The sequence below is a fragment of the Trachemys scripta genome, chromosome 9 (genome assembly GCF_013100865.1).
Source record: "Trachemys scripta elegans isolate TJP31775 chromosome 9, CAS_Tse_1.0, whole genome shotgun sequence".
NCBI classification, from domain to species: Eukaryota; Metazoa; Chordata; order Testudines; family Emydidae; genus Trachemys; species Trachemys scripta.
Window position 1 is genome coordinate 88,200,010 of NC_048306.1, and position 21,678 is coordinate 88,221,687.

Sequence of the window (21,678 nt, forward strand, 5' to 3'; positions counted from 1 at the left end):
GTGAGCTGTGGAAAATCACATAATAAGTATAGAGGTTGGCTGAGAGGAAGCAGTAGTGGTGAGTGTTGCATGGCATCTGGTGTGGGAAAGGGTCTAGGCTGTTTCAGTTTAGTTATGTTGGATTTGTTTGGATGTAAAAAGTGTGAGAATTGAGGTTGGGCGAAAAAACCTTCATTTCACGAACATATTCAAGGAAAGAGGGGCTGGCTAGTTGTCCCCTTTCCCTTTGTTAATCTTCTCTTATTTTGCAGTGCATGGAAGAGAGATGTGGTAATTCCTTTTTTTTTGGATTCTGTCCCTGGGCTTTACAGAGCATTGAATGGGGTGAGGGAATAGGTGATTCCCCTCTGTGTCCCCTTTGCCACATGTTTGCAGCACTCTGAGTTACATTGCTGCTGCAAGATTTATGCAGCTGCCATAATAGGGTTTATGATTTTAAATCAAAGCTCTCTCCAAATTAGTTAGTTATTTAGGGAACGTATTCCTACTTTACTATATTGAATCCATTTCAAAATTGAGAGACCATTTTAGATAAAGATTGTACTCTTCAAATAAATTCGAATGATGGTTACTGATCTTTTCTTCTTTTTACAGGTTATATAAAAGGATTGACAGAGATTTGTATTACTAGCCCCAAAAATGAATCTTGCTGATGGCCTGGATCTTATTTTCATTGCCAATAAGTTGGGGTAGGAAAACTGATTCATGCTAGGGTAATTTTTACTGATGCTGACACTATAGAGATGTTTAGTTTCCACCAGCAACCCCGGATCAGCCTTTAATTTGTGGATTTATCACTGAATTACTATAATAAATTTCTCCACCACTGGAGGTGTGATTTAAATTTGGCTGCACAATAAATAAATAAAGCGACTAAGCTCTGTGCTCGATCCTGTGAGTTGAAAGGGATGTGCTGCATAAGTATACACACAACTGAAATTAACTTTTGGAAGATTTGCATTAACACCAGCACTGCTCAGTGAGAACAAGTGATAATTTTTGTATTTTAATACTTAAATGCAAGCATATAAGAAAAGCTAATATGTTTTTTAAAAGAAAAACTTAATCAATACCAGACTTTTTTTGCACCAAATCCCAATTTTTCTACTAGATTAATTCATTGGAATGATCTATAAATAATGGTGTAGGGGTATGAAATTATACCCTTTTGTATGTACATTGTGCTGTCCATTTAATCCATTTAATAAAAGAGAACTGAACAAATATTTTTAAACCCAAAATAAAACTTTTGTTAACCCTTCCACCCTTGAATTTGATGCTGCTACATGCAGAACGGATTACATTTGTAGCTCTTGAGGTCTAAGGATTAAATCCTCACTTTAAGGAGGTGGCACAACATTTGCTGGGTGTGAGAGAATTAAAATAATTGGAAATTGGCGTGTTTTTAAGAAAAACAAAACAAACACACAACTAGGAAGATGCACATTTCAAATTTATTTATTTAAAATTCTGCAGTTCAGTGATGGAAAGTCCACAAACAGATTTCTCTGTAAGTCCAGGTTCTGAGCAAAAAGAGAGTGAGGTCCAAGAAGATGGCAGTCCACCAGTAAAAAAAGTAATGACAGAGAAGCATGTAAATAGCAAAGTACAAGCTGTAGTAAATAAGTTGCCAACAATAAAGAAGGAAAATGTGGATGAATATGAAGAAACTCCCATGGAGTCTGATGGAGAAAATGCCAAACCAAACAGTACTACATTATCTGAGTCTTTAAATTTAAATCCTGGTTTGCAACACACATTGGCACAGTTCCATTTAAGCAGCCAGAGTTCACTGGGTGGACCAGCAGCTTTTTCAGCTCGTTATTCCCAGGAAAGCATGTCACCCACTGTCTTCGTGCCTCTTCCATCACCACAGATACTTCCTAGTCCACTGCTCATTCCTTCAGACAGTTCCACTGAGCTCACTCAGAGTATACTAGAGGGAGAATCTATTTCTTGTTTTAAAGTTGGAGGGGAAAAGAGACTCTGTTTGCCTCAAGTGTTGAATTCAGTGCTCCGAGACTTTTCACTACAGCAAATTAATACAGTGTGCGATGAACTGTATATATACTGCTCGAGGTGCACTTCTGACCAGCTTCATATCCTAAAGGTTTTGGGAATCCTTCCGTTTAATGCCCCATCCTGTGGGTTGATCACACTGACTGATGCTCAAAGACTATGCAATGCTTTACTACGTCCTCGCACTTTTCCTCAAAATGGCACTCTGCTTCCTGCAAAAAACACATTGGTCCAATTGAAAGAGACTGGCAGTGCCTTTGAAGTAGAGCATGAATGCTTGGGCAAGTGCCAAGGTTTGTTTGCACCTCAATTTTATCTTCAGCCGGATGCTCCGTGTATCCAGTGTTTGGAGTGCTATGGAATGTTTTCACCCCAGACATTTGTGATGCATTCGCATAGATCTCCTGACAAGAGGACCTGCCATTGGGGCTTTGAATCAGCCAAATGGCATTGTTATCTTCATGTTAACCAAAAATATTTAGGCACTTCAGAGGAGAGAAAACTGAAGCATCTTTTGGAGGAAATGAAGGAGAAGTTTAGCATGAAAAATCAGAAGAGAATTCAATCCAAAGTAAGTTAAACTACCCTTGAAAAACTTGTGGATCAAAGATGAAATATTTATTTTTAGAAGTATGTTCATTTTTATCAATATGAATAGGTATCAGACCAAGTATAAGTTAAGTCCACTATAAATCTTCAACACAGATAATACAAAGCAGTAGTGAATATTCCTTTTGTGTTGGAGTTTTTATGGTGGTAGAAAACTTGCCAAAAAACATTTAGTCTAAAAGCTAGGTTTCTTTTTTTTTTTAAACTAGCAAAAGCTAGGAACTTTAGAGCCATCATGGAAACACTGTGCAACTTTTCTCATTTCAATTATCAATTTTGTGTGATATTCTATGTAGTGTGCGCGCCAAGGCTAAGCAAAGCAGGAGGGAGCCTAAGAATGGAGCGTCAGCTTTAATTCTGTTTTTGTCAGTTAAAGCGAGTTTATTAGCTTGCCAAACACCTGGTAGCATGCCATGATTTTTCAATTCATGTAATGGTACATTGATAAGATACTATTTAGAAATGGAAGACTCTGGTAATGTGTTTTCTTTTTTTTTTTTTTTCATTAAACAGGTTATATATAATATAGATATGCCATACATGTTTTTTTAAGCACTCTAACAAACAGTTCTTTATGCTAGCAGATTGAGATACTATGGAGGGATTTGTAATAAAAATATGCAAATAGTATTGCTATAAATCTCTATATTGCTTCACAAACATAAAGCTTGTCCATGCCCAAAGAGCTCATAATCTGAAAAATAAGACAAATATTAGCCAAAACATTAAATAGTCCTAGTGAAGGAATTATTAGTGCTTGAAGAAGTGGGGTATAAGAGATTTGGAGGAGAAGTGAGGGTAAGTGATGGGTGAAGACAGGAGATTGTTTTGAAGCACTGATTGCCTTGATGTTTGTGTACAACTACACCTCTACCCTGATATAATGCGGTCCGATATAACGTGAATTCGGATATAACACAGTAAAGCAGCGCTCCAGGGGACGGGGCTGCTTTACCTCGTTATATCCGAATTCATGTTACTGCAAGCGGTTCGTCTGCGCCTCCCCTGTTACTTGCTGCGGCCCTCTCCGGGGCCTCCCACCCCAGCTCACCTCCACTCCGCCGCCTCCCACGAGTGCGCCGCAGCTCCGCTTCTTCCCCCTCCCTCCCAGGCTTGCCGTGCCAATCAGCTGTTTTGCGCAGCAATCTTGGGAGGGAGGAGAAGCAGAGCTGAGCAGCGCGCTCGTGGGAGGAGGAGGAGGAGGAAGCGGAGCGGAGGTGAGCTGGGATGGGAAGTGGTTCCTCTGTGCTCCCCCCTTTACTTGCTGCGGCCCCCCGGCCCCAGCTTACCTCCACTCCGCCTCCTCCCACGAGCGCGCCGCCGCTGCTCTGTTCTCCCCCCTCCCCCCATTCCAGGCTTGCCAGGCCAAACAGCTGATTGGCTTGGCAAGCCTGGGTTGGGGGGAGAAGCTGGGGCGGGGAGCAGTAAAAGTGGTTTCTCTCCCTATCCTGATGTAACGCGGTCTCACCTATAACACAGTGAGATTTTTTGGCTCCCGAGGACCGCATTATATCGGGGTAGAGGTGTATTAATTTTTCTGTAGGGAGAGTTTAAACTTTGAGGTTTTGAAATGCTTCCCTCTTCCTGTTGGGTTACATTGTGTTCTTTGAAGCATTTACCTGTCTACTTTCAAGCTACAGGCCTGATCACACACCCATTAAAATGGGTGCAAGTTTTTCCATCCAATTCAATGGGAGCAGCAGTTGACCATGAACGTTACTGGTAGTTGGCACCCCTTGGAATCAAGTCCTGAGAAACCATCAGTATAGGGACCCAGGGGCTGCCCACTTTACAACAATAATGTGACAGTTATTCGTAGGCCCATAGAGAATTTTGACATTTTAACATTATAGCATGCCTTTAGCACATCCTCCTTCCACGCATACAATTATTACTAGTGTGCACAGATGTTCATAGTATGGTTGGTGGTGTGCTTGCTCCTAGAATGATTAACTACTACATCGCTCTATCATTGCAGTGCCACACACTGGTATAGCAGCTGCAAAAGTACAAATATTCTTTCTGTGCTTTCTACCTCTCAGTGACAGTTTTGACAGTCTAAAGCACTGGCTCTGTCACTTCTCAAGCTGGTTGTATGCAGGCCCAAAAGTAACAAGGGCAATGTTCAGGTGGTCTCTGCTGGGTCTAGTCCATGAAACCCACCAGCTCAGAGCAGGTCTGAGGGCAGCAGCGGTAGTATTAAGTTTGTGTTGTCTTTTCTTGTTCACCCTTGCAGAACTCTTCTCCCCCTCCCCCCAGCAAAGGAGGACATGGAAATAGAATGATAAATAAAATTTTATGATAATTTTGGACTGCCCCACTCCTATTTCTTGCTGCTAAAGGGAAACAAAAGAGAATGAAACATAAGGCACCTGCAGAACAGGAAAACAATAACCCAAATTCAATTTTAAAAATTACTGAATAAAGAATTGAAAGTAATAAAATCAAGCTCCTTGAGCACTGTCACTTCCAGACCCCTAGTTGCCTCTCTTTTTTTTTTTTTTTTTTTTTGAAGTTTTCACTCTCCAGATTAATTCCCCTCACAATACAAGTATGCTTTGATCTCACCTATCTTAAAAAATAGAACACCCTTGACCCAAATGGTTTCACCGGCATTATTTCCCTTTTCCCCTTCACCTCCAAGCTAATTGAATTGACTGTCTACAGCTGATGTATTGACTTTCTCTCATTCAGTTCAGTTCTTGACTCTCAACAATCCAATTTCCATTCCATTGAAACTGCTCTCACTAAACTCTCTAATGATCTATTCAATGGCACGTCTACACTACAAGTGCTACAGTAGCACAGCTGCGGTACAGCAGGTATGGTGCTGTAGCATAGATACTTGCTATAGCAATGGAAGGGGCCCTCCAAGATATATATTGGTACCAGTGCTGTTCAGCATAAATGATCTGGAAAAGGGGAAGAACAGTGAGGTGGTAAAATTTGCAGGTAATACAAAAAAATATTCAAGATTGATAAGTCAAAAGCTGACTGTAAAGAGTTACAAAGAGATCCCACTAAATTGGGTGACAAAAGGGCGGATGAAATTCAATGTTGATAAATGCAAAGTAATACACATCAGAAAAAATAATCCTAGCTATACATACAAAATGTTGAGCTCTAAATTAGCTGTTATCACTCATCAAAGAGATCTTGCAGTCATTGTGGATAGGTCCCTGAAAAGATCTGCTAAATGTGCAGTGGAAGTCAAGAAAGCTAACAGAATGTTAGGAAAGGGGTAGATAATAAGACAGAAAATATCATAATGCCACTACATAAATCCATGGTACACCCACTCCTTATATGTTGCTTGCAGTTTTGGTCCCCCATCTCAAAAAAGATATATTAGAAGTGGAAAAGTTTCAGAGATGAGCAATGAAAATGATTAGGGTATGGAACAGTTTCAATGTGAGGAGGGAGAAAAAAGACTGGGACTGTTCATCATAGAAAAGAGACAACTAAGGGGAGGTATGATAGAGGTCTATAAAATTATGAATGGTATGGAGAAAGTGATTAGGGACGTGTTATTTACCCTTTCACATAACACATGAAGTAGTGGTTGTCCAATGAAATTAATACAATTAAAAAAAAAAAGGAAATATTTCTTCACACAGTCTACAGTCAACTTGTGGAACTCATTGCAATGGGATGTTGTGAAGTCCAAAAGTATAACGGTTCAAAAAAGAATTAGATAAGTTAGTGGAGGATAGGTCCATCAGTGGCTATTAACCAAGATGGTCAGGAATGCAACCCCATGTTCCAGGTGTCCTTCAACCTCCAACTGCCACTGACCACTATCAGAGACAGGTTATTGGGCTAGATGGATCATTGGTCTGACCCAGTATGCCTGTTCTTCTGTTCATATGTAATCAAAACTGAGCTGGCATCTCCCCCAAACCATTGCCTTCCTTTCCTTTCACGAAGGCCCAGGTAGCCTGAATGTCATCACAGCCCTATCTCTGGACCCACATATATAGGCAGTGTCTAAATCTTGCCGCTTTTTATGTACCAGTTCAAAGATCTAACAACTGTCTGTTCAGGCTGCTTAAACTCTTGCCCTGATCACTGTGATCTCCTCTTCCCTGGCCTTGACTGCTGCAGTCGTCTTCTCACCCACCCCCACTTTGGTCTCCCTTTAGTTTATTCAGAATGCTGGTAGGATCATTTTAGTAGAACATTGCTCTGACCACCCGACCTCTACCTCTTTGCATCCCTCCATTGATTATGCTTCTGATGAAGGATTTTAAATGTAAAGACTATTTAACCCCACCTTACCTAGATCTATTATCTTATATTGTTGACCTTCACCTTTGCTCTGTCCATGATCTCTGTTTTGATTGCCTTCTAGTCTGCTTTTCCCACAAGTGCCACCACACTGCTCAGTAGGTATGGGGAAAACTCCCAGTCACAATCTACAGTCAACAGTTTTTCTTTTGAATCTCTCCTTAAATCCTACCTCTGCAGTAGTTCTTAAAAACAAACCAACAAAAAACAACCAACCAACCAAAACCAAAAACCAAAAAAACCCCATACAAAATCCCTGTCAGCTGATAGTGGCTAAGCAGGTTATGAGCTGAAACCACTACCTACTATGCTCATTTAACTGATACCTTGTCTTCTCACTCCATTACATCACCATTTGTCTTTCATTCACGTGTTATGTCTTGTCTTACCTTGTGAGCTTTTTTGGGACAGAAAGGGTCTGAGTTACTTGTTTGTTCAGTACCTACCACAGTGATCTTCAGATCCCTGACTGAGGCCCTAGATGCTACCATGATACAAATATAAATACATTTCTTCATTTTATATTCATACTTTTATTAAGTTTTTGGCAATGACTTTGTTTTTTTGTTTTGTTTTGTTTTTTAGAAAAGAGCCTGGAAGCATTTGTTTTATGTAAAAATGATTTTTATATAGCCTTTACAAACATGAGTAAAATGAGGTCAAATTTTAGGCTTACCAGCTTTGATAATGTCTTTTTATGTATAGTATATTTAAATATCTGTTAACTACTTAAAATCTGTGATTTGGTTGGATATGCTTATATGTGCATATGCAGTCTATATTTAAATAGACACTTTCCCTCAGGGGCTGAAAATGTTATTAATAGTTTGGTTTAGAATGGCTGGACCTGGACAGTGAGTGAGAGAAAATGTTTTTAGGAAAACATTTCAATTATATATTTAAATGTATCTGCCAGAGGCTTTACCAAGTAACATTTTCATTGTATTTGGAATAATTCAGTTGTGAAATAGACACCGAAGGAGAACATGTGCATTAAAAAAACTGGTCTAATAGTATAGTAATGTATAACATAATTGTATAAAAGGTCATCTGTAAGTTAAAACATCTGATACAAAAGATAGAGATAATGTAATCCAGAAATGATAAAAGTAAAAATCATACTGTACAATAGCCATTATATAAGTAGAAGAATGAATATAAAGTATTTAAATTATCAGAATGACCTCACTAATAGACTGGAATCCAGCTTCTCAGGCCATTTGTGTGGAAGTTATGTGTTCTTTGTATTTCAAATCCTTTACATTTAAGGTAGTATTTATTGTCTTAAAAGCTTTTACCATTCTGGGACCTAGCTCCTTTGGGGCCTACATCTTCCCAGTGTCCTGTCCTGAGTTCAGTAGGGGGCATTCTTGATTTTAGTTCCTAAGATTGAACTTGGTAGACTGAAGATTCTGATTGGAAGGTTGTTGGCTACGAACTTGCTCTCTGTCACGGTCTGTTAGAGTTCAAGTTTGACTCTATAGGGTGAAGTGCAAGGTACGCTTATCTAATCAGGTATTCTCTCAACAGCTAAGGATGTAGTTATGAGAACTTATTTTTGGAATTCCTACTGCAAGGTTGTTATATACTGGTAGATATATGTGTGCACACTTTTAAAATTTTTTTTCATAGGTGTTAAAATATGTGTGTTGTTCATGTGTGTATCAGACTCTCTTGTGGTAATATTACTGCTTTTTGCACAGTGGAGCATTGAATATTGCCAGAAATTGATAAGGAATGTTTGCCAGGCTCTTTATTCTTGAAACAAAATGAACAAGAATTTCTATTCAAATATGAAATGAGAAAGCCTTTTAAGATGTCATTCCATAGCAATATCTAAAGTATGTCAGTATTTCAAGATAACAATGTTTAGTCATGTTATTGTGGTGAATCTGTCCCTCCTCTATAAACAGAAATCTATGACTCGTAAAATCCCCTAGTGTGTGATTGGAGTAATTTGCTGCTGCTTGTTTTTTTTGTAGACTTCATTTTGCAATGAAGTATGTGACAACTGTGTAAAGTGAGGTGAACATTTCATTGTAGCATGGGCCCTGTCCTTGCCCCCATTAGCAGTCCTGGGTTCTACTTCCCTTTACTACATATAATTATAGTATGCTTCTGGCAGAAATTTAGAAAGCCTATGAAATCTTTGTATGGATTTTTAAGGAGTTTTCCAATGCAGTTCAGTATGAAGACTAGGCTCAGGGATAAAGTGCATATTACTACTTTTTCCCTCTTGCTTTCTAGATATAGCTAATATAGATATTGTTAAAGTTGAATTTATGTGTAACACAATACATTTCTAAAATAAATAGCATCTTTCTTTTTAATCAAGAAGTTAATATCTGTAGTTTTAAGGTATATATTTGCAGTGTAGACACCCATTCTGTCTTTTTGCATGCCATATTTCAATCTAAGAGTTATCAGTTACTGAGATGCCGTACTTGAAAAGTAATCCATTTGTGTTGTGTCTCTGAGCCAATTTTAAACTAGCATAGGTGAAAGTTCTATGTTTATATTTAATGCAGTTTCGTCTTTACCCATAGTTAGATGGGACAAATTAGAGGTCATGCAGCTTTCCTTGCCCCACATTGCTGCTCTTCATTGGCCTATATTTCCTTTCTCCTCTCTCTGTTCCCCCATCCCCATCTGGCTTATGCTGCCCAGCTTGAAATAAAATGAGTTTATTGTATAAATGCCATTAATAATTGAATAACATTTTTACTAACTCTTTAGCAAAGCTGACTGGTTAGAAGTTGAAAAATGAGTAAAAACAACCCTAAATTGGTTTTATTTCTTTATTTTTATTTCAGGCAGATCCTCAGGAAAGCCTAGAATTGCAGCAATGGTATCCAGTTATAAAGCATGAAGCAGACCCTGTTACTCAATCACATTCATTCGTCCATCCCAGGTAACTGAACATCTTCTACAGAAATGTGTATGTTCAGTATAATTGTTCTTTAATGATTCAAAGATTATTTTAGGTTTTAAAATGTAATTATAACTTTACTTGTTTACTGAAATTTTATGGGAAAATTGCAGCATATTGCACAAGGATAAGTTAAGTCTACTGGATTTTTTTAGTGTAAGGTAGTGAAGTTGTCATGCTTAGTGCTAATAAACAAATGATGCCTCACTTAATAGTAACTTTGTTTTGCTTAATAGAGATGTTTGAGCATTGTTGAACTGGAAAAAATTGGAAAGTGCAATTACACTGAGTCACTTTTCAAAGTAAAAATGGCTTTGTGGTGGATGCTAAATTCTAATCTCTCTGTAACTTAATGTGGGTGTAGAAAGCCACACACCTCATTAATGCCATAATTGAAACATAATTTTCATATATAACTAGGACCAACTCTTTCCATAGTTTGTGTTCTACATTGAAGCAAGGTGGGACCTCCCCCTTCTGATGACATGTCTGTAAAATGCTGACTACTGCAGTTGATTAGTTGGTTTCCTGATTTCACAAACCAAGCACATTTCTTCAGTATAGCACTCACTTCATCCCTATAGCAGTCAGAAAAACAGTGTTTTTTCTTTGAGTATGTGTCAGTGTGGATTCCACTGTAAGTGCATGTGTGCCTCATGTGCGTGAGATAAGATTCCTTTGAATAGCCATGTTTATGGGGGCCACTCATGCACATCAATGCTCTTCCCCTCTGTCAGACACACTGTGTTATGGCTAGGTGAGGAGCTTTGCAGTGGTTGCCTCTTTTCATGGTAGACTAATCTGTCAGGTTCAAACCCTGCTTGTCCTGTGATGGCCTCATCCCACTTATGGATGGACACAGTCTATGTCTTTCCCACTTGGGAGAGAGCAACATCACAGACAGGTGCTCTATGTGCTGGTCTTTCCCCTCAAGGATTCACAAGTCCAGTGACGCTCGGCTTAGGTTACATCTGTTAGAGCAGTCCATGCAGGTCACTTATGACCCAGAGGAGATGCTAATGGCTCAACCTGAGCCAAAGAAATAATCTGCTAGCATTCCTCAAGCAGACACCATAATCTGGGGTTTCGAAAAGAAGAATACATTGAAGAAGGAGCCAAGAACATTGGTACTGATAACTTCAACGATGATGACTTCTACACCAACTACCTCGGGACCAACTCTGACAAGTTCAGCATGTGTGCCACTAACACCAAAGGGAGACTCTGAAAGGCAAGGCTGGATGGAGTGCAAACACTGTGCAAGCACCACATCGGACCACCTCACAAAAAGGACTCAAAACCCTACTTCTCCAAAGGTAAAGCTTCCAAATTTCTATGGCTCCCAAATTAGAGAAGAAAAGCCAGTCAACTGATGTAGCAAGTGGTAAGGAAGTCCTGGTGCTGGCCTCACCATTGACCTTAGGACTGGTAGCCAAACCTGTCAAGGGTTTGAGCTATACCTAAATGGAGGAACTGGAGACATCCACTGCTCCGAACAGCGCTCAGCGCAGGCTCTCCTAGCACTTGGATCATGCCACTCTACAGCCCCACTGTTTGAGGAAGTATACTCCATTTACAAATCATTCTTGCCGATGTTGTATAGAGATCTCTCTCCCCTACTATTGGAGAGTGGCCCTAGGAAGAGTTCTGAAGGCCACCAATTCTGGGCCCCACCTCCAGCAAGCCATGAATGGCATTGGGACGACCATCCTTAACCTGGCCAGTACCCTTGTAGCGTGTCACCGAGGCCATTCTGGCTGTACTGGGGACCAGTGTCAGATACGTTCCGGAGCAGACGTCTCTCTCATACATTGAGGCAAAGGACATCTTACTTCCCAGTAGCATCATAAGCCAGGCAACTCACTCCAGAACCAGAGTGACAACTGAGGGACAGCAACAATCTCACTCTCCACCTAAGGAATCATTTCTGTCATCATATAAAGCAGTAGCACAGCAGTCAACTTTGAAGCTTTTTGGGACCTTCTGTCCCAGATCACAGAGATCCTGGACATTGAAACCACAGTCATCCAGGGGAAGTCCCACAAACTTTTTTATATACTGAGCTCTACAATTCCATCCAGGATCACTTACCTTTCAAAGAGGGTATAGCTGAGCTGGCAAAGGGACTTTGGCAAACACTGTCTACTTTTCGTCCCACATCTAAATGAGTGGAAAAGAGATACAAGGTGCCCCCAAACGGCTTTGAATCTTTCTATGCCCACCCAAACACAGGGCACAAAGGATACACCTAAAGGTAAAGACCCTAAGAAACTGGAATGCTCTGGGTTCGAAGTATACTCTTTTGCCTCACTGCAGTTCCAGGTTGCGAACTACCAGGCCCTGTTTGCAAAATAACTTCCTCACCTGGGAAGGGGTCACTCCCTTCCTAAGATCCCCAGGAGAATAGGGAAGAACTAAAAAAAATCAAGTATCAGAGGGGTAGCCATGTTAGTCTAGATCTGTAAAAAGCAACAGAGGGTCCTGTGGCACCTTTAAGACTAACAAATATATTGGAGCATAAGCTTTCATGGGTGAATGCTCACTTCGTCAGACGCATGTAATGGAAGTTTCCAGAGGCAGGTATAAATATACAGGCAAGAATCAGAATTAACGAGGTTAATTCAGTCAGGGAGGGTGAGGTCCTCTGCTAGCAGTTGAGGTGTGAACACCAAGGGAGGAGAAACTGCTTCTATAGTTGGATAGCCATTAACAGTCTTTGTTTAATCCTGATCTGATGGTATCAAATTTGCAAATGAACTGAAGCTCAGCAGTTTCTCTTTGGAGTCTGGTCCTGAAGTTTTTTTGCTGTAAGATGTAAGAAAAACAACATCACTTGCCTCATAACCTAAGTCATGCAGAACGTAATGCCATCCACAGCCTCAGAAACAACCCTGACATTATAATCAAAGAGGCTGATAAAGGAGGTGCTGTTGTCATCATGAACAGGTCTGACTACCAGAAGGAGGCTGCCAGACAATGCTCCAATACCAAATTCTACAGGCCGCTTTCCTCAGATCCCACTGAGGAATATACTAAGAAACTGCACCATCTACTCAGGACACTCCCTACACTAACACAGGAACAAATCAACATACCCTTAGAGCCCCGACCGGGGTTATTCTATCTACCTCCCAAGATCCACAAACCTGGAAATCCTGGACGCCCCATCATCTCTGGAATTGGCACTCTCACTGAAGAACTATCTGGATATGTGGACTCTCTGCTCAGACTCTATGTCACCAGCACTCCCAGCTATCTCCATGACACCATTGATTTCCTGAGAAAACTACAATGCATTGGTGACCTCCCAGAAAACACCATCCTAGCCACCATGGGTGTGGAGGCTCTCTACACAAACATCCCACACACAGATGGAATACAAGCTGTCAGGAACAGTATACCTGATGATGACACAGCACAACCTGTTGCTGAGCTCTGTGACTTTATCCTCACGCACAATTATTTCAAATTTGGTGACAATATATACCTCCAGACCAGTGGCACCGCCATGGTCACCCGCATAGCCCCACAATATGCCAACATTTTTATGGCTGACCTGGAACAATGCTTCCTCACCTCTCGTCCACTCATGCCCCTTCTCTACCTATGCTACATTGATGGCATCTTCATCATCTGGACCCAGGGGAAGGAGACCCTGGAAGAATTCCACCACGATTTCAACAGCTTCCACCCCACCATCAAACTCAGCCTGGACCAATCTACACAGGAGGTCCACTTCCTAGACACCACAGTACAAATAAGCGATGGTCACATTAACCCTATACCGAAAACCCACCGACCGCTACGCCTACCTTCGTGCCTCCAGCTTCCACCCTGGACACACCATACGATCCATCATCTACAGCCAAGCGCTGAGGTACAACGCATCTGCTCCAACCCCTCAGACAGAGACCAACACCTACAAGATCTTCACCAAGCATTCTCAAAACTACGATACCCACACAAGGAAATAAGGAAACAAATCAACAGAGCCAGACATGTACCCAGAAGCCTCCTGTTAGAAGACAAGCCCAAGAAAGAAACCAACAGAACTCCACTGACCATCACCTACAGTCCTCAGCTTAAACCTCTCCAAAACATCATCAGTGATCTACAACCCATCCTGGACAATGATCCCTCGCTTTCACAGACCTTGGGAGGCAGGCCAGTCCTCGCCCACAGACAACCCGCCAACCTTAAGCATATTCTCACCAGCAACCATGACTGAACCATAACAACTCTAACTCAGGAACCAATCCATGCAACAAACCTCAATGCCAACTCTGCCCACATATCTACACCAGCAACACCATCACAGGAGCTAACCAGATCAACTACAACATCACCAGTTCATTCACCTGCACGTCCACCAATGTTATATATGCCATCATGTGCCAGCAATGCCCCTCTGCTATGTACATTGGCCAAACTGGACAGTCACCATGTAAGAGGATGTGACGAACTGGGACTGAAGCGAGCTGGAGAGATGGCTGGGAGGCAGAGATGGCTCTGACCCCCCAAAGGGGGGTGGGCTGGGATGCCCTGGGACCCCAAGCTGGACCTAACTGAGAGGTATCCTGTTGTCTGTGCCTGCAAGACCTGTCTTGGACTGTATTCCTGTCATCCAAATAAACCTTCTGCTTTACTGGCTGGCTGAGAGTCATGGTGAATCGCAGGAAGCCGGGGGTGCAGGGCCCTGAGTCCCCCAATACTCCGTGACAACTGGTGGCAGCGGTGGGATCTACTGCACCCCGTGGACGGCGCTTCCTGCAGTAAGTGACTGGGGAGCAGTAAAACGAAGGGGGATTGACGGGAACCAGGCGTGCTGAAGAGTGAGAGAGAGACGGTTATTACCCCTGGGAGTGTGTGACCAGCGAGAAGGACTTTTGCAGTAACAGGGTCCCCCGGGGGGATCGCAGCGAGTGGTCCCAGGGGTGGAGGAGTCTGCAGCTCGACCCTGGCAGAGAGGTGGTGACCTCGAGAAAGGCTGGCACACTAGGGGTCTCCCTGGGAACTGTGGGGAGCTGTGAGCACACAGGCCGGTGAGTGGCCAGCAGGAAGATGTATGCCAAGCGGCTTAAGAGCGACCTGGTGGAGCTGTGCAAGCAGAGGGGGCTGTGCATTGGGAGGCTCACCAAAGAACAGCTCATTGCCCGGCTGGAGGCGGAAGATCGCGCGAATGAACTGATCCCTGTGTCTCAGGGAAGCGGCCTGGCAAATGCAGCGCAGGCACCAATTGTCTGTCCCAGCTGGGAGTGGTCAGCCGGCTGCTGAGGGCTTCCCGAGACCCCTCCTTCCTATGCCTAGGGGAAGGGTGGGGAGGAGCCCAGCAAATACCGAAGGTGCCATGGCCCCCCCGGCCAGCAGGGGACCCTCCCGGCGAAGCTCGCCGGCCAGCAGAGGATCCTCCCGGCGACGTTCGGCATCCGTGGAGCGGAATTGGCTGGAATGGGAGAAAGAGCTAAAACTGAGAGAGCTGGAGGATCGTGAACAACAGAGACAGCATGAACGGGAGGAGAATGAGAGACAGCGTCAGCATGACCTGGAACTGGCGAGATTGAAGGGCAGCGAACCCCCGGCTGCGGTGAGTGAGGGGGGACCCAGGACTGCACGGAGCTTTGATAAGTGCATCCTGGCCCCACGCAAGGAGGGGGAGGACATGGATGACTTCCTGGAGGCCTTTGAGACGGCCTGCGAGCTGCACCGGGTTGATCCCGCGGACAGACTCCGGGTCCTTACCCCCTTACTGGACCCCAAAGCCGTGGCATTGTACCGCCAACTGGGAGAGGCAGAGAAAGGGGACTACGAACTATTCAAAAAGGACCTGCTACGTGAGTTTGGGCTGACTCCTGAGATGTACCGGGAAAGGTTCCGGAGTCAGGATAAAACCCCTGAGATCTCATATCTGCAACTAGCCGTCCGCATGGAAAGATACGCCATCAAGTGGGCTGGTGGGGCCCAGACGAAGGAGGACCTGATTAAACTGCTGGTACTGGAGCAACTGTATGAGCGGTGCCCATCCGACCTGAGGCTGTGGTTGGTGGACAGAAAGCCAGAGAACCCGCGACACGCAGGGCAGCTGGCCGATGAGTTTGTAAAGAGCCGGTCAGGAGATAAAAGGGAGGAGTCCCAAAGGAACAATCCCACCACAACGCAGAGAGAGAGTCACCATGGGACCCCCCCGTGGGAAAATACAGAAAAAACCCATCAGAGAGGAGCATCCGGCATCAGGACCATCCGACCCACTCAAGGGGACCCATGGGACATGGGCTGCTACCACTGTGGCAAAAAGGGCCACATACGGGCCCAGTGCCCCAGGCTCAGGGACAGACTGAGCAGGCCGAACCCACAGAGGGTTGACTGGGTAGAGACCCAGCCCGGCGAGAGGCAGCATTCCCAGGGAAGGGGGGCTGGCAGAGTACCACCTGCTAAGGAGGGAGGAGAGCTCCAGGCCAGCTCCTCTAGGGGGCTGGATGCTCCAGACTCAGGGTTCTTGGTTTATACGGTGGGCGCGGGGCTGTCCCTCCGGAGAGAGTACCTTGTTCCCCTGGAGGTGGATGGGAGGAAGGTCAATGGATACTGGGATACGGGTGCAGAGGTGACGCTGGCCCGGCCCGAGGTGGTGGCCCCAGATCAGGTGGTGCCCAACACCTACCTGACCCTGACGGGGGTGGGTGGAACACCAGTCAAAGTACCCGTGGCAAGGGTACACCTGAAGTGGGGGGCCAAGGAGGGCCCCAAGGATGTGGGGGTACACCCGTATTTGCCCACTGAGGTATTGATGGGGGGGGACCTGGAGAACTGGCCAAGCAACCCCCAAAAGGCACTGGTTGTGACCCGCAGTCAGAGCCGGCGAGGGGCCCTGCGCCCTGGCCTTGGGGGGGGGGGGTGCCTTGCCTGAGGCGCAGGACCCTAACCTGGTGGGGAGGGAACGCCCAGGGACACGGCTCAGGGAGGCTGCAGCTTCAGACCCAGCGGGCGAGAAAGAGCAGGTGGCCATCCCTGTCCCAGCTGCTGAGTTCCAGGCCGAGTTACAGAGAGATCCCTCCTTGCGGAAGATAAGGGACCTGGCCGACCTCAATGCGGTACAGACCATGGGACGAGGTGGCCGGAAAGGGTTCCTGTACCGAGAATGGGCTCCCCCAGGGAAAATGGAGTCAGGGGGGATCAGGAGGCAGCTGGTGGTACCCCAGAAGTATCGCCGCCAGCTGCTGTGCCGGGCCCATGACATTCCCCTCTCAGGGCACCAGGGAACCTGGCGTACCCAGCAGAGGCTGCTACGGAGCTTTTACTGGCCTGGGGTCTTTGTTACTGTCCGACAGTACTGCGGATCCTGTGACCCCTGTCAGAGGGGGAGGAAGGCCTGGGACAAGGGGAAAACAGCTTTAGGACCCTTGCCCAGCATAACGGATCCTTTCCGGAGGGTGGCCAAGGTTAAAAGGGCGGCTCTAAACCAAGAGAGCCCAAAGCACAGACCTCCAGACTGGAGCGCTGGGAGAAGACCACAGCCCAGTTGGAACCCCAGAGGTATGGGGGTGGAAAAAGGGCACAGGCCGCATAAACCTTCCCACATGCGAACTGCGAGTGCCATCAAGCACCCCCGACCTAAGGGGGGGCGTGAAACTGGAGGGGCCTGGTGTAATTCTCACCAAGGAATGGGAGGGATGCGGGGGCATCCATGGGAACGGGGGTAGGTTCGAACTTCCCCAGGTCACTGGCTAAAGTGACCCCGCTCAGTTCGGTCTCGAAGGGGGGAGAGATGTGACGAACTGGGTCTGTTCTTGCTGGGGTGTGTGAATGCTGACAGGCGAGTGTGGCTAGGATGGTCTGCATCGGGGGATGGGAGTCTGCCCGAGGGAACATACCTGAGCTTGTAACATGAGAACCCAGGAAGGGGTTGGAGGCCAGGTGACTCCGGGGCCCGGGAAACTGAACAAAGGCTGTGGGAGGGGTCGCTGAAGGGAGTGTGTGGGAAGCGAGCTGGAGAGATGGCTGGGAGGCAGAGATGGCTCTGACCCCCCAAAGGGGGGTGGGCTGGGATGCCCTGGGACCCCAAGCTGGACCTAACTGAGAGGTATCCTGTTGTCTGTGCCTGCAAGACCTGTCTTGGACTGTATTCCTGTCATCCAAATAAACCTTCTGCTTTACTGGCTGGCTGAGAGTCATGGTGAATCGCAGGAAGCCGGGGGTGCAGGGCCCTGAGTCCCCCAATACTCCGTGACAGAGGATAAATGGACACAAGTCAGATATCAGGAATGGCAATATACAAAAACCTGTAGGAGAACACTTCAACCTCCCTGGCCACACAATAGCAGCTGTAAAGGTAGCCATCTTTCAGCAAAAAAACTTCAGGACGAGACTCCAAAGAGAAACTGCTGAGCTCCAGTTCATTTGCAAATTTGACACCATCAGATCAGGATTAAACAAAGACTGTGAATGGCTATCCAACTACAGAAGCAGTTTCTCCTCCCTTGGTGTTCACACCTCAACTATTAGCAGAGGAACTCACCCTACCTGATTGAACTAACCTTTTATCTCTATAGTGATTCTTGCCTGCATATTTATACCTGCCTCTGGAAACTTCCATTACATGTGTCTGATGAAGTGGGCATTCACCCACGAAAGCATATGCTCCAGTACATTTGTTAGTCTTAAAGGTGCCACAGGACCCTTTGTTGCTTTTAAAAAAAAATCAGTTAAGGGTCAAATGGTTGCTGGAATGGCATTGCAAGTGGCCATGGACACAGCTGATATCAGCATGGGGTGGGAGATCGATGGCCATGGCCATCATGATGAGGCGGTCCTCATGGCTTCTAGCATCCAGTGTACCTAAAGAGGTGTAAACTACCATAGGGAATATGCCTTTTAAAGGGTTGGAGCTCTTGAGTCACAGAACAAAGTGCTCCCTTTATCTGCGGTCCTTAGGGATTTAAACCCTGGCTCCCTCTTGAAAAACATAAATATCAGCCCCAGAAGTAGAGGACGCTGTACTATTCTTAAGCTTGACAACCTGAGTGCCTGCCAAGAGATACCTACCTACTCCAAGAGATGCCCATTGTCAACCTCTTTAGTCACACATCTGGCAGTCGTAGAGACAGCAGGTTTGATAGGAGTGTCGAGAATGACACTGGAGCCAATCCAGAGCTTGTTACTACCTTTGGGGACCCCTTGCGACTGGGCGTGGGATGCTATAACAGCCAACAAATGGGTGCTAGATATCATCACCCAAGGCTACCACATCCATTTCTACTCCTTGCCTCCACCCACCTTTCTTCCCCATCCCTCTGCAGGGACCCTTCTTGCGAGAAACTGGTACAAAAATAAGTGTCGTCGTTGTTTGTCTAGGAGCCACAAAGCTAAGTTTCCTGTAACTGTGCAGCTGCACAGCAGGCTATAAAGGGCTGTGCAGGCGAGGAGAGACGCCCCTCCTCTGGCCCAGCCTAGGCCCATCGGAACTGCTGAGGCTGGGGAAGAGAAGCCCCTCCCCCAGGCCCGCTGGAGCTTCTGGGGAGAGGAGCCTCTCGCCCTGCCCAGCCCAGGCCCGCTGGAGCTGCTGGGGAGAGGAGCCTCTCGCCCAGCCCAGGCCTGCTGGAGCTGCTGGGGAGAGGAGCTCCTCCCCAGGCCTGGCCCAGCCCAGGCCCACCAGAGCTGCCCGGAGGGAGGAGCCCCTCACCCGGCCCAGCCCAGCCCAGGCCCGCCAGAACTGCCGGGGTGAGGAGCACCTCACCTGGCCCAACCCCGGCCCACCGGAACTGCCCTGGCTGGGGAGAGGAGCCCGCACGCCAATCCCCTCATCCCCGGCCCTACCCCAGAGTCCGCACCCCCAGCCAGAGCCCTCACCCCCCTGCACCCCAACTCTCTGCCCCAGCCCTGAGCCCCCTCCACCTCCCCGAACACCTCGGCCCCACCTTCACCACACATAACCTCCATATTGGTGCACATAACAAAATTCATTTCTCACATGGACGTAAAAAATTAGAGGGAATACTGCCACAGAGGTACCACTTCTAGGATATAGGAGAAGAGGTTTCTACTCCCAATATTTTCATATCCCAAAGAAGAAAAGGGGTTGGTCTTTGTTCAGGATCCAGAGATCTAGAATTGAACAAATACATACATGGCCTCATATGCAAGATGGTAACACTTACCTCCGTCGTTCCATCTCTTCATGCGCTTTATTGGTTCATGGCTTTTGACTTACAGGACATGTACTTTCACATAGCCATCAGCCTGGCCCACAGAAACTACTTAAGGTTCACAGTAGGGCCAGATCTCTACTAATACAAACTACTGCCATTCTGACTCAGCCTAACAGTGGTAGTGGCCAGGCGTGAAAGTAGAAATAGGGACTTACAGGTACAGGGCTGGGTTGGGGCCGGCTCTGGCCCCTGGAAGCGGGGGGGCCTTGAGTGGAAGGGGCGGTGATGGGGGTCAGAGCCAGTCCCGGCCTGCCCTGTACTGGTAAGTGCCTTCCCCTCCCCCGCCGGGGTAGCAGTGGCAGCCAGGGGCTCCGGCAGCAGTTTTGCCGGGCCCCGGGCTCGGTTACCGCTACCGTCCTGGGCCCTTTAAACCACTGCCGGAGTCCCCAGCTGCTGCTGCTACCCCAGGGCTCCGGCAGCGGGGCTCCAGGGGCTATTTAAAGGGCCCAGGGCAGTAGAGGCAGCGGGAGCCGTGGCCCTTTAAATAACCCCTGGAGCCCCACTGCTACCCCAGGGCTCCAGCAGCGGGGCTCTGGCGGTAATTTAAAGGGCCTGGGGCTCCAGCCGCTGCTGGGAGCCCCAGGCCCTTTAAATTGCTGCCTGGGGAAGCTGGGCCACCCCAGTACGGCACACCGGCTCTTGCCGGTACGCCATACCGGGGTGTACCAGCTTACTTTCACCTCTGGTAGTGGCGCACCAAGAAGACGGGTCATCCAAGTCTATCCTTATCTGGACTATTGGCTGATCAGAGACAGGTCCCAGCAGGAGATGATGCTAAACCTCAAATATGCACTCTCTGTTTGCTCAGATGAGCCTCCTAGTGAACTATTGAAAAATCATCTCATATTCTGTCACAGATGATAGTGTTCATGGAAATTATGGTCAATTACAGGTAAGAGAGAGTGCATCTTCTCGAGGACAGATTCCTGTCATTGCAATTACTACTACTCAAGATAAAAATCAAGCTTGGCTACAATGATACTGGCCTGCCATGGAGGGTTGGGCCATATGTCAACATGCACATACACGACGCTGCTTGTGTGACTACTTCTGTGGCTTCTATAACTCTGGCTTTTGTCAGTCTACTCTTTGGTGATATGCTGGATGGACAGGAAGATGTTGTTGCCATCTCATGTTGTTGCAGAACTAGGATGGTTGCTAGAACTCAGCAGAGGCTAGGGACCCCTCCCACACTCCAAACCCCTCGGCCCCACTCTTGCCACACATCACCTCCATATTGGTGCACATAACAAAATTCATTCCGCACATGGATATAAAAAATTAGAGGGAACATTGCACAGGACCTAATAGTTAAGATTGGTGGGAAGAAGTTTTCTTCTGAACTGAAAATATAATGTTCATTTAATTATGATTCTTCGAAACTGTATGACTATAATGCTTTCCTTCTGTCTTTTTGCTGTCATCTAAGATGTGAATTCTTTCTGTGAAAAAATATATTTGCTGTGTGACTTATTGTATTGGTGATTAAATATAAATTTCTTTTTGGTACTGAATGAAGTAGGCTCTCAAAAATAATTTTCAGAGAAGAAATGACCCTTTTAACATCCCACTTAGTTAACTGAGTAAGGAATATGATTAATCTCCGAGTGCAACTGCTGATTTCACCTTGGTAAT

The 21,678-nt window shown here is 46.0% G+C and overlaps 1 protein-coding gene across 1 annotated transcript in view; it reads left to right on the plus strand.

Moving 5' to 3' along the window:
* Positions 1 to 21,678, plus strand: part of SKIL (SKI like proto-oncogene) — a 41,139-nt gene that overhangs the window by 923 nt on the left and 18,538 nt on the right. Inside the window, exons 2-3 of the mRNA XM_034781207.1 lie at positions 595 to 2,590; positions 9,729 to 9,826. Coding sequence (XP_034637098.1) covers positions 1,484 to 2,590; positions 9,729 to 9,826 — 1,205 coding nt within the window. The 5' untranslated portion in view covers positions 595 to 1,483. The remainder of the gene's footprint in view (positions 1 to 594; positions 2,591 to 9,728; positions 9,827 to 21,678) is intronic.